General features: G+C 44.2%; 1 protein-coding gene across 1 annotated transcript in view; it reads right to left on the bottom strand.

The window, feature by feature from the left end:
• Nucleotides 1-9,799, bottom strand: part of LOC117732328 (NT-3 growth factor receptor-like) — a 174,868-nt gene extending 165,069 nt beyond the window's left edge. The window contains exon 1 of the mRNA XM_034535220.1: nucleotides 9,525-9,799. Coding sequence (XP_034391111.1) covers nucleotides 9,525-9,799 — 275 coding nt within the window. The remainder of the gene's footprint in view (nucleotides 1-9,524) is intronic.
• Nucleotides 9,800-13,948: the final 4,149 nt, after the last annotated feature.

Raw genomic sequence — 13,948 nt, 5'->3', positions numbered from 1 at the left:
GGAATATGTGTACATCACAATATTGTCCTTTTTTCAAAAGAAAAATTAAATAACAGTGACATGCGTGGTTCAGATGATCCTGAAATGTCTTTTTTAATTAGTTCAGTCTGCACCTCGCTAAGTTCTGATGAGCACAGAGGAAGAAAATAGCCAGCTAAAACTCACACACACTCAGCAATGTGGCTGACATGATGTGGGCTGTCACATTGACGTGGTACATAATGACTGTTAATGTTATTGGATATTCTAACATAGCGTAAGCACAGTGGGTCATTTATTCTGTTAAGGCCTCAGAGTGTGTGTGGGGGGAGGGAGGGGGGGTTGATGGCACCAAGGTGACTGGCTAGGTCACCACATTGAAAGCTCACCTTGTTTAATATCATAAAGTTAATTACGCTGCAGAGCTATTCTGCTGATAATCATTTAAAAAATGCACGAGTTACAAACACACTTGGGCCTGAATTATGGAACAATTTGTGAAGCTTTTATGCTTTGCCAGGCTAATATTATCACTTACCGTGACATGCACCGAGCGGTGGGGGTGGTGAGGGTTTAAGGCAGCATTTGTTTTGCGTTTAATCCTTTTATTTAAATTCTATTCTTTTCTCATAATAGCAATATTGTGGCAACACGAGCTGAAAAGTGCATTTGAACATCCTCTTGAATTCACTTTTGGTGTAAAATGTGCAAAAGCATCATTGACTTCCGATGTTTTGGGCTCTCTGCGCTGAGACAAAGGGAGGCTGAGCTGAATGTTTGAGCTGCATATTGACATTTATACTTATAGCTACGTGTGGAGTTTTTCATTGTTCACCCTCAGTCGTTCCAGTGAACGAGGTCAAATTACATTCTCACTGTCCTGGCATGGTGGCAAAAATATTTCAGAGAAATATATCTTTACACATGAGCAAATAGAAGAGAAACTGCATTACAAGTGCTACCGATACCTATAAAGGACTTCATTCCATCCCACTATGGGGATGGAATGAAGTCCTTGGCTCGGCTACTTCGGCTACGTATCACGGAGAGGAGAGACAACGTCTTCCAGTGGCAGAACTCTTTTCACTCGCTCCAGAACGTGGGCCCAAAAGAAAGCAAAAAAACGAGTGAAGCATTAAAGCATTTAGATCACGGTCCGGGACTCTTTCATGACTGGACCGCTGTGAAGAATTCTCTTGGAGGCCTCCGACCGCCGCCCCCACTGACACTCCAACTGCCAAATGTCACAAAAGAAACCTCCTTTTGGTTTCAGTAAAGAAAAGAAAAGAAAGTGACGGGAAATAAGTGTGTGCACAGGGGTCCATGTATGTGGTGCTGATGCAGCCCGGTACACTCTCCCTCTTCTTTTATCTCCCTTTTCTCTCAGCTGTACCAATCTCCTCCCTCGCTCTCTCCTTCCCCCACATCAAACTGTTTCTCTCTCCTCCCCCCCCCCCCCCCCCCTTTTTTCACGCTTTCGCTCCCTTTCCCGGGGACATTAAATAAAAAACAAAGCAGCCTTATCGCAACGCGCCTCTCAATTTCTGGGTTTTTCTGCTCATTTCACTAAATTCCCTGTGACTGGCGTGAAAAAACAAGCACTCGGTGTGGAAGCAGCCCCCGTGTTGGACTCTCCTACGCACAGTGGTGGGCGGAGACAGGAATCACTGCCGCAGCGGCCTCTTTTCAGCTGCAAAACGGATTAATAAGGAAATGAGGTTTTGTTCTCACAAAATCATCAGCGTCAAACACGTCACGGAATCTCTTTAAGTCTCCTTATTTCCCTCCACCCTTCTGTTTGAAAGATAACGGCGACTGATATTCTTCTTCCAGTTTCAGCTCTCGTTTTCTTTTTCTTTCTTTTGCCATTTAATTTGCTTCGCTGTGTGATCCTAATGCACTGTGATGTGTGTTGGCTGCTGCCAGCTGAAGGTAGAACTGGGGGGGGGGGGGGGGGGGGGAGATCCATGCTCGTGTTCAAAACACTCAGCCGTCGACAAGACAAAAAGACTCGACAAAAAATAACTTGCAACGCGCTGAACTTTACACAGCAGTTGCAGGTCTTTCTACAGACTTCCTGATGTGTCCAGAGACTCAGAGTCCCTTCGCACACGTCGCACCAGGACAGTCTGTTGACGTTTGTACCGAGAGCTCCGCTGAAGTTACGAGGTCCCAGCCGACCAAGAGCTCGGTAGCGGCGCACCAAACATCGAGGAGATGCGCCTGGCACAGAGTGGCGACAGGGCCGGCCAACACAGGGTGGCGAGGGCTGGTCAGCACAGGGTGGCGAGGGCCAGCCTGCACAGGGTGGCGAGGGCCGGTCAGCACAGGGTGGCGAGGGCCAGCCTGCACAGGGTGGCGAGGGCCGGTCAGCACAGGGTGGCGAGGGCCGGTCAGCACAGGGTGGCGAGGGCCAGTCAACACAGGGTGGCGAGGGCCGGTCAGCACAGGGTGGCGAGGGCCGGCCAACACAGGGTGGCGAGGGTCGGCCAAGACAAGGTGGCGAGGGCCAGTCAGCACAGGGTGGCGAGGGTCGGCCAACACAGGGTGGCGAGGGTCGGCCAAGACAGGGTGGCGAGGGTCGGCCAAGACAAGGTGGCGAGGGCTAGTCAGCACAGGGTGGCGAGGGTCGGCCAACACAGGGTGGCGAGGGCCGGCCAACACAGGGTGGCGAGGGCCGGTCAGCACAGGGTGGCGAGGGCCGGTCAGCACAGGGTGGCGAGGGCTGGCCAACACAGGGTGGCGAGGGCTGGCCAACACAGGGTGGCGAGGGCCGGCCAACACAGGGTGGCGAGGGCTGGCCAACACAGGGTGGCGAGGGCCGGCCAACACAGGGTGGCGAGGGCCGGCCAACACAGGGTGGCGAGGATCCTTCCCAGCCGACTTGGATCCCCCTGGGGAGATTCTCCCCGTGGAGAAGTGTAATAAGGTGTTCAGTTCCTCAACTGTAGGTTATCAATAGCAAACCCTGGATTAGTCATTTGAAAGGAGAACCGTGGGGCTTTGTCTGCAGCGAACCAGTCGCAGCGTAATATGTTTACGTTGCAGTGCAGTCTTAATCTCGACACAGATTCCATATAATTGCAAATGTTCAAGGGTTTTATGTAGTGATGGTCATTATCAATTCATCAGTTGTTTATTTGGGTTTAAAGATCCAACATCTTTAGAGTGTAATCATATAATAGTAGTTTTGTTCGACCAACAGTCAGCTAATGCAATAATTGTTTCACAACTAATTGCCATTTATGAATAACGTACAGTGAGTTTGATGAGAATCAAGCAGGCCCGATGTGATGGATCATCTATCTGGAGTCCGTTTCTGTTCTCCTTTGAAACCGTAGTGAGATAAATGTAAATCAATGTTTTTTTCTTTCTCCTTCCAAAAACTGCTATTGTATCTTGTGGTTCATGCTCAATCAGTTATGTGGCTGTTTTGTCGTAAACAGGCTCAACTGTTTGACTGAAGCAGAGCTCCCACACGTGGTTCTTTACCGGGATGTATTCCCCTGTGGACTCTCCAGTCTCCTCTCTCGTGAGTCGCTGTGTGTGGAAGCGTGAAGATCGGGTTCATTTCACCGTGAGTGGCAACAAGCTCCGATTCACACAGACAGAAGAAAGCGATCGGACTCAGAGAGAGGCTCGGACTCAAAGGCTCGGACTCAGAGGGACTCAGAGGCTCGGACTCAGAGGGACTCAGAGGCTCGGACTCAGAGGGACTCAGAGGCTCGGACTCAGAGGGACTCAGAGGCTCGGACTCAGAGGCTCGGACTCAGAGGGACTCAGAGGCTCGGACTCAGAGAGAGGCTCGGACTCAGAGAGAGGCTCGGACGGCTCGGACTCAGATGAGTTTCTTTGTTTTTTATTACTTTCAAGGGAAGCAGTAACAGCTCCCATCCTGACCGCTGGTTCTGCTGATTATGCAACAAGAGGTGGTGTATGTGTGTGTGTGTGTGTGTGTGTTTGTGTTTTATAAATATATTTAAATAGGAGTGTACCCAGGAAAGAGCATGGGGATACAGTGGCTGTTGCTGCGTCTTACCATAACGATGACCTGATGGACCACAGCCTCTGAGAGCTGGGTGAAATGTTGTTAAATCCCTTCGAGCAGAAAGACAACACACGCACACACACAAAACTACAATGTGGCAAAAGGAAATTCATGTAAAAAAATAGTCGATCTTTTATCTTGACGCCCTGTCGACATTGTTTTCCACTTTCACTCCGCCAAAGCCAAGTGAGGTGAACTGAGCCGGAGGCGTGCGGTGCAACACACAGATTCTGCCTGACGCGATGGAGCCATTATTCCATTATAATTACGCCATTTGTTGTCAGTAGGGATGGGTACTAATGGACCGGTCTTAAACCGGTACTGGTTCTTGATTAGTCAGAACCAAAGTATTACTTGAAACTGAATTAGCAGTTTGAGGCTGCCTGAATGTTGTGGGGAGAAGGACTCGTCCTCCAGTCTTTTATTTGTGTTGCTTTGTTACGCTAAGTGACACATGTGGTTGATGTCATCGCAAATGAGATGTTTGAGGCTCATCCCGACTTCAGTTGAACAATGTCGGCACACAAATTGTTGTCAAGTGAGCTTGGCTAATGCGACTAATCGGGGCTAAGACCACTAGCCCGCCACAGCTCACAACATGCTGCTTCGCTGGCAAAACCTTCCGGGGGAAATCCACGCTCCAGAAAATAGTCTATTAATGTCTACAACACTCGTTGGTGCGTAGACATTAATAGACCATTTTGACAGTCTGGGTCACATGGAGTACCAAACTAAATGCACACTGTGATGCATGGTTTAGGACAATTAAACGTACCGTTACACCTCTACTTCCTTACTACTGTTACTGTTACTATGAATCCCGCTGAAGACCCTCCCTGCGCAGCACTTAAGTGCGGGGATTGGCCAGGCGTCCATGCTGAGTTACCGGTAACCCCATTGGTCCGGTCCTATGCCCTGACCAATGGGCTACCCTGACCCTACCTAGTCGAGGTCAATGCCTAACGTCGACCAATCGCCTCAACCAGCTACGCAGGTAGATTTTCAGTAGATATATAATTGCCTACTGTTAAAAAGTACATGTCCACCCATCTGCTACCTTTGTATGCATTGCCATGGTTCTGCCTGTTTTCTGTTCAAAGGATTGGTTCTGATTGTTAAAGGATGATAATGATCATTCCTTTGTAGCGCTACAACACTCGTTCTTCGCAGTTCAGCTGAAGTGTAACAAAAGTGTTGCAATGACACCGCCAAGAGGACGAACACAGCAACTGGATTTCTCCAAATCACACTCCTAAAAGCTCATTTTAGCTGAAGCGTAATGTCAGAATGTTTTTGCACACAAGGCGCTGGATATATTTTTATTTTCTTAAAGCACGCTCAAGGTTAAATTGCTCCTAAGAGTAAAGTGACGAGTCGAGTTCATCGGATAAAGCAACTCAATGGTGACACCAGCAGCATCAGTTTGAACACCACTGTTGACTTCTGCTCCTGCTGGCTGGCTGCCTATATCATAATCATTTTGTCAGGAGTCAGCCCACTCAGCACGTTTCGGTGCTATCAGAAAAACAGCAAAAAGCAAGAGGATTTAACACAGATTCTAAATATCTTTAGGAATTCCTTCTGCACCAAAGCATCACAGAGATGTGAGCCAAAGAACACAGCAACATGAATCGATTTAGTGCTCACAGTCACAAATGTTGCTTATCTTGGCTTTTTTTTATCCATTTTTCTTCTTCTAATCAACAAAGACTGCTGTATTTGATGTATTGAACACCATGAGTAATATACAAGTGAAATATATGGTTTTGTACATAAGAAAATTCAAATTGCACAGATTGTGCCCAAATGCCCATTTTGCCTAATTTATCTGTACATTTTTCAAAGTCAAACTTTGCATAGAGACTGGTCCCATAGTGTGCTATGATCTCTGTGGGTTTTGACCTTTGCTCTGCATCCTTCCAAGAGATAATCATCCTGAAAGTGCTTTTTTTTTCTAGGCGAACCTGAAAATTCAACTTTTGCTGTCTTTCATCTTTATTTACTCTTAACCAGTAACAAATATACTAATATTTACACATCCGAACAAAAGCACACATGGGTTGCCTTTATTATAACACCAACATTATTTAAATAGTCTTTGTGGTTGCTGAGATACACCTTTTTTAGTTTGGGTATGTTATTTCAAGCAGAAACCTAAAAGATAGGTCGGTTTTCAAAAGGTTAAAGAAACAATGGAAGTGTGCACACGATAATATAATATCACACAAGCTCCAGAATGACTGCAACTTCTCAGACATTGAAATAATGACGTTAGAATCAATATTTCTTTAGACTGAGTTGCCTTAAACTGGTTTAACAACTTGACTGGATTTCCAGCCTCAAAGTTCCCTTCAGGTTGCATCAAAGTCAGAGAAAGTCACTGTTCTTTTTCCATGTTTCCAATGCGAACTACAACAGAAGTGTGTTCAACAGTCAGGTTCTAGCGAAATGCATGTGTGCACATGCATAGTGAGCACATGCATACATTAAATTGGATTGTTCTGCACCAGCTGAGTGATAATTTGTTAAACGGATATGTTTTATGTGTGTTTTGTGTGTCTTTAGAAATCATGTCTTCATAACTGACCGACTGTATGGAAATGCTCGATACATATATCAACCACGAGTGTACAGAAAATGACTTATTCAGTATGACTTAATGAATTCAGCTCTAACACAAGTTCTGATTGTGAATGCTGATCCCTTTCTAAGTGGCTGACACATGATACATGAGGAATATCCCACAAGAGGCCACACACACACACACAAGGATTTCTGTCATGTGAGACGGACTCTATCGACCTTATACTGTCTTACAGACGCCTCTGATTTGGCCATAGCGCTGTCTTGACAAGAGGTTTTCCTCACCGCTGAACCAAAAAATCCCATCAAACAAAGGATGTCACAAAAACAATTATACTTTGGTACGAAGTCCGTGCAAAATATCTGAAAATGTAAGCGTCGAGGGGAGGCACCCCATTTTTTCCCAGATAATACAACATTTTGAACAACTAATTTGTGTTGCAATTAGCGGGAGGAAAGCTAACGTTGGCTGCCAACAGCTAACGTTAGCTAGCTTTTCTTCTGCTCATTTCAACATGAATCTGTTTTCGTTAGCGTTAATGGAGGTTGCATTGGAAGTTAACATATATCGGTTCAAGCTCTATTCAGTATGATTGTATATTCGGCAATGGGAAATTATTTCATGAATATCATGATTTGTAGGCTTATAAAAAATTGTTTTTCGGCAACAAACTTGAATAAATACTGTTGGTAGAAGGAGAGGTTCTCATAGCATTATACAATAAATATTAGAGAGGGAATTAAAGGGATAGATCAAATTGTGAATCGTGAATTGTTGAATTTCACCGGTATTTGTATTAACTACTGCATTTTTGCTGTTGTGAAATCCCTGCATCAAAGCCAACAATACATTGCTGTTTTTGGGGTCTTTGTTAACTTTTCCCATGCAAGGGAAGGAGGATTTCTTGAGAGAAGTTTGGCCTCCTGCGGTTCTCAGGCCGGTGTCCCAAAGGAAATAGGGAATCTAGGGTTTTGGGCCCGTGGTGGTTTGTATTCAGTGACCACAAGGGGAATATCGGGCTTCCACGGATATTTGAATGACTGGCTGGCGGTTCATCCCTAGAAAACTGATATTTAGGCTTATAGGCTGGCGCTCGTGAGCAACTGAGTCATGACTGCTTTTATCATCCAATGTAAAAGGTGATTGAAGATATCTGGGCTTATTACCTCTCGGGCCACGCGGTTCTCTGTCATCAAAGGATACACAAAGAAGGTATTTAGGGAGATACAGCAGCGAGCGAAGGAGAAGAGTAATACATCAGGAAATGCTTTTTGTGCTGTACGTTATTCAGGAAGGGGGGGGGGGGGGGGGGGGCTCTCAGATCATCTTCCAGTAGCAAAAAAAAAAGGACAAGGATCATCTTTTAGGCTTTTCAAAACCTGATCAAGAAATGACTGCCTGACACCAAGAAAAAAGACCACTTAAACCACATGTATGTACTATTTTACAAAGAATTCAGCATCTTTATGGGGACATAGATACATTATAGGTGCTTTCAAATTTTCTTGGCACATACTGACGCCGAGTGTCATGGTTTACTGACCACTACATTCCTGGATTGACCAGCTCTGACATGTGAACTATTTTAAGGTTTATGGGACAAGATCATCTCATTGAACGTTTAACCACATCAAAGCCACAGAATCCCTTAAACATGTTAAGACTAAATTGACTTGGATTGGACGGATAAAAACAACTACATGAAACACTTGTCTGTTGCTTCTGCTTTTCTGTTTGCTCTTACAGTAATTATTGAGACATGAGGCCTCTGACTTGAAGAAGAATTGAAGTGCACAGATTAAGATTAGGTTAAAAATGTGATGAAGGCCTTCTAAATCTTTTTACGGCAGTGCCGAGTGTCATAGTACTGGTTCAACCAGGTCATACAGTATATAAGCTAGTGTACACAAATATAGAGCTAATGTATGGATTTATAATAATAATAATAGAATATGGTTTGAGCATATTTCTAATAAATTGGATGTACATTTCACATAGTAGATGCCGATAATTTTGTTTTTAAATTATACCATTTCAGCCAGTTCAGTTTTTTTGTCTTAACATTAGACTTACGGATATGATCTTACATTTGCATTGTAATCTGTTAAGTGGGACACAAAATCAACATTTGGTCATTTCAAACTTTACTTATTTTACAGATTTACACTTAACATCATAATATTGCAAGTGGGCACGGTATTGATTTTTGTATTATTTAAAAGCAGAAGATTTTTTTTTAGTTTTGCTGGTTGGAAACTACGCAATAACTTTGGCCCATGATTCCTTATATTTTTCTTTGTATGGGCCACAACAATCCAAAAGGTTGAGTCAACCCTGATAAGGACACTAATACAGAAGACCTCCAGTTTGGCCATCGCTAAAGTCTGGATCTCAAATGTTTCATTGTACACCACAAACATAATGGTCAATTTGTACCCTTATTTCAATATTACATTGTTTTGGCAAATGTTTTGTTCACGTCTGGTTAAAGATTTAAATAAGGCCTTTATAGTTGAAACCACCTACTAATACTACTACTTGTTGTACATACATTGATGATTAAAAGTTTATTTTTGTGAACATCCCACAAGACAAACCACAAGTCTACCCTCAAAAAAGCACATTGGAAAGGCTGCACCCCCCAACTGAGGAACCTTTTCTCATCAATGACATATGTTGATGCTAGCCCATGTGCCGTGGACACATATCCAATACTGGATTTGCTTTATTCTAAGGATAGACACCAAGGTGTGGAGGTTTTCTCTGCAGGTTTCTTTCTCTTATCTTCTTTGTTTTCATGCAATCAAAAGAGAACCCCCTGAACCCTAAAGAAGACCACCGACACAGCTACAGGACGCTTGCCTCGGCCCGGTCTCAAGCAGCAGCAGCAGCCGCAGCAGCCGCAGCACTCACATGGAGGTGATGTTCTGGAAAAGGTCCTCGATGCTGCCGGTGCTGTTCCCGGTGCTCCCGATGCCCTGGAAGGACAGCGGGAAGAATTTGCTGTTGTCGGACTTATTGCAGTAGATCTCCGTGGGCGAGCAGGCGCAGGTGGGCGGACAGTCCAGCAGGGAGCTCAGGTAGTTGCCAAAGAAGACGCTGAGCAGAAAGACGACCTCCCAGCAGCAGCGCACCCCGGGGGGGCGACGGACGCCGAATGCGCCAAACGACGCGCCGAATCCATCCATGCTGTCACGATCCGAGGTCTCCTCGCAACTTTGCGACGTGGGGGGGGGGGGGGCGGGGGGGGCTCAAATCCTCCTGTTCATAGTCCGCTGCGCGCGTACGTGGGTGTGCAAATGCGTAACCGGCGTTCTCCTTATTTCTCTCAATGGAGTCCAGATGTTAAATCAAGAAGAAGAAAACATATCTCCCTTCATGTCCGTGCGTATCCATATGTGAATGTGTATGTCTGTGCGTGTGTGGGGGGTGGGGGGGCAGGGATTTTGATGATGCCAGTCACGGCTCCCCTGCGCGTTTTCTTAAAAAAACGCACCGCCGGAGAGAAAAAAGAGGAGCAAGAAATCCCGAAAATAATCCAGATCCATGACATGAAGGGGTCTGAAGCGCGTGCGGTCCGGTTGTCTTTTCCATTCCCTCCTCTCTCTGCATCGTTTTATGTCATCCCTCCATCTCTCTCTCTCTCTCTCTGTCTCTCTCTCTCTCTCTCTCTCTCTCTCTCTCTCTCTCTCTCTCTCTCTCTCTCTCTCTCTCTCTCTCTCTAGCGCTGTTGCTGGTACCCGACGGTGGGAATGGTGGAGAGACATAGAAGGAGACGGGGCGGCAGAGAGAGAGAGAGGAAGACTCCATCCTCCCGAGCTGCAAGTCCCACCTACTGGACAGAGAGGAAACAACTGACGAGAGGGTCGCGCGCGTGCAGGGGCGCACTCACGCTGTGATTTTCAGATGTTTGTGACCCCACAGAAATAAGAGGAATAAAACATTCAAAGCATTCATCCACCCCAAGTTGAGCAATTACCCATAATAATTTACCTGTGTTTAAAAAACTGTGTGTTATTTCCTCCAGACTCCCCTGAAAGGCTTCTATGTCATTATTTTTGGAATGCTCAAAAATTCTTAAATGTAATACTTTAAAAAAAAAATGTTTTATAAATAAATGATAAGTAAAAACAGTTTCAGTTTAAGGATTACATATTTTATAGATTACAGTATGCAGATGTTTTCCAACGTCAAGTTTCTATTTAGACTAAATCACAACCGGTTCATACATTCTTTTTGTTGGCCATCAAGTGGGCGACTCCTCTGGTTGTATAGAAGTCTATGTTTCATGTGTTAAAGCTGCATTCTCTCTCCTGACCACCAGGGGGCGACTCCTCTGGTTGTATAGAAGTCTATGTTTCATGTGTTAAAGCTGCATTCTCTCTCCTGACCACAAGGGGGCGACTCCTCTGGTTGTATAGAAGTCTATGTTTCATGTGTTAAAGCTGCATTCTCTCTCCTGACCACCAGGGGGCGACTCCTCTGGTTGTATAGAAGTCTATGCTTCATGTGTTAAAGCTGCATTCTCTCTACTGACCACCAGGGGGCGACTCCTCTGGTTGTATAGAAGTCTATGCTTCATGTGTTAGAGCTGCATTCTCTCTCCTGACCACAAGGGGGCGACTCCTCTGGTTGTATAGAAGTCTATGTTTCATGTGTTAAAGCTGCATTCTCTCTCCTGACCACCAGGGGGCGAGTCCTCTGGTTGTATAGAAGTCTATGCTTCATGTGTTAGAGCTGCATTCTCTCTACTGACCACCAGGGGGCGACTCCTCTGGTTGTATAGAAGTCTATGCTTCATGTGTTAAAGCTACATTCTCTCTCTTTTGACCACCAGGGGGCGACTCCTCTGGTTGTATAGAAGTCTATATAAATGACTCTACTTCTCTTGATGTATTCCCTCAGTAAACATTGTAAACATTAGTTTTTGGTCTCAATCTCTAGTTTCAAGTCTTCTTCAATACAGCGTGATGTTCATTTAGTACATTATGGTCATTTAGAGTCAAACAGACCATAAAGCAGAGTATGCTTTAGGGCGGGGCTTACTGTGATTGACAGGTTGCCACCATGGCATTGGTCTTAGAACTTTAACCCTTTCACGCTGTGTTTTCAGTTCATTGTAACATGTCTTGTTCAGCATTCTTTAGATGGCATTCCAAAATGCTGAACTGGAAGCTTCACAACCGTATAGAAACCAGTGAATGACAGTGACTAGACCTCCACTTCACGAGGTCTGTTCGTCACATTGCACCAGTGAATACAAAGCTCACAATTGAAGTCCAGATTAAGACCTTTATTTTAAAGTTGTTGAAAGGCAGCTGAATTTCTAAATATTGACACGCGTTGTCAAGTCTGAGAAAACGACCCTGATGATGTCAAAGCGAGGTTGTGAGCTCAGGCTGAGAGACCATCTCGAGCTGTCTTTGAATGGTCAGTCCCATATGACATGATGAAGATATGCTTTCCATTTACTGTATGAGAAATATAGCATTCAGAGTTGTGGGTGCTTGACTCGTTCCAGGGTTTTAAATGTCGGGATGTCTCCAAACCTCTGCTGCTTTCTGTTTGGGACCATTCATCTCGATCTCTCTTTTGAGTTCCCCAACCTCATGGAAACACCATCCGGAGTCAAAAAACTAACTTGACAAAAGCACGACAAGTTCCAAACACCAGCTGCAACGATAGGTTCGCTTTCGCTGTCGTCTGCGGGTGAAAAAACACGGGAAATAGATCTTATTATTATTATTGCTTGGAATATTACAGAACAATTCTCTGATAGCAATCAATAACCATTTTGGAGGCAAAGACGGATAAGGACCCTGCTGTGTAGCAGCAACGAAGATGCATTCTTCAGTACCAGGCTCAGTTTAATGAAGAGAATAAACTCCACAAAATGAATGTCATTGACGTAAATGGACACAATAACCATGGTGACGGTGCCGCATGCAGATGTGTAGAAGGTACATGATGTCCAAATGTCTGTAGAAAAGAAAAGAAAAGGCTGCCCAGTGTGTACTTCTAATGCCACGTGCCTTCCTTGTCTCCTTCTGCCCTGACTTGCTGCAGCTATATTTATTCTGCTGTGCTTTTTGGTTAAAAGGGTTTGGTCCCAGCAGTTCAGATGACATCAATCAGATGTTAATGTCATGACTTCTTAATGTACCTATGACCAGAATGCATTATGGATGAACCATCGATTCCTAATGGCTAGTTAATGCACTGCTTGTGACCAGGCTGTGGTTTTCGTGATAGATGGACAGAAAGCAACCCCTCTTTCTTTCTGTGTCTCTCTCTCTGTGTGTGTTTGTGTATGTGTCTCTTTCCTTTCACACACACACACACACACACACAGCATATTCACTCGCTCTAACAACCAATATTGCTTGTATTACTACTCATTTGTTTTCATACATAACTCAAAAGGCGCATATTTTGTCAAACTGTTTGTTTCCTTGCTTGCAGTAGCAGTGTGGCGGCTCCAAAAATGACGTTCATGTTCCCCAGAGGATACATGTTTTACTTTTTAGCTCAATTATAAGACAACCTAGTCTGTGTCTGCTGAAACGGAAGAGACTACAAAGTAAAAGCCTCCGTGTCATGTGGACGGTTGGAGCTACAGAGGAAGAGGAAGATGGTCGGGTACAAACAAACAAATGACTTTCACCCAGTAGACCGATGTTCGTGCTTATTAATTTACCGTCATTCTGTCACATAACTTGCATACTTTACTAACGCCAGTTGCCTAATCCTAACCAAGTACTGTTGTTGTTAAAGTAAACCTAAAAGCTAAGCAAACCCAGGTCGGCAGTTTATTTATAAAGAGTTACTGTATGCATATAGTAAGGGGAAGCTGTACATTTATGTTGTTCCTGAAAACATTAGAGGTAATAAATAGACAACGCAGTAACACAATCTTTTTTTCTCTTTCTTTTTTTTCATTTTTAAACAACAAAACAGAACAAATCAGGACATCAGCATACAAATATAATCAAATTAAACAAAGCGTTTCTTGTTCCGGCATAAACACATATATCCTTGATAAAAAATCTAATAAATAAATACATAATAATAATAATAATAAAACAATCAAATATTTCACAGACATTTAATACATATTTGATCAGCGCTGACAGGATTGGTTGTTATTCCTCTGGTGTGGTAGAATCTGGTGAATGCCAATCAGATTATCTGCCTCACAAACTCCTGTCAGGATATAGTGACAGTTTGAGCAAATAAGACAATAAGTGATGTTCATTTCAGTTACCAGCTGCTGCTTTAAAGAGATTATTAAAGAGAGGGCATTTCATATGCTCACGAGGTTATGAACAGGGCTAATT

This window comes from Cyclopterus lumpus, chromosome 6 (genome assembly GCF_009769545.1).
Source record: "Cyclopterus lumpus isolate fCycLum1 chromosome 6, fCycLum1.pri, whole genome shotgun sequence".
Taxonomy (NCBI): Eukaryota; Metazoa; Chordata; class Actinopteri; order Perciformes; family Cyclopteridae; genus Cyclopterus; species Cyclopterus lumpus.
The sequence above is the reverse complement of the archived record's forward strand: the minus strand, read 5'-3'. Positions and strand labels throughout refer to the sequence as shown.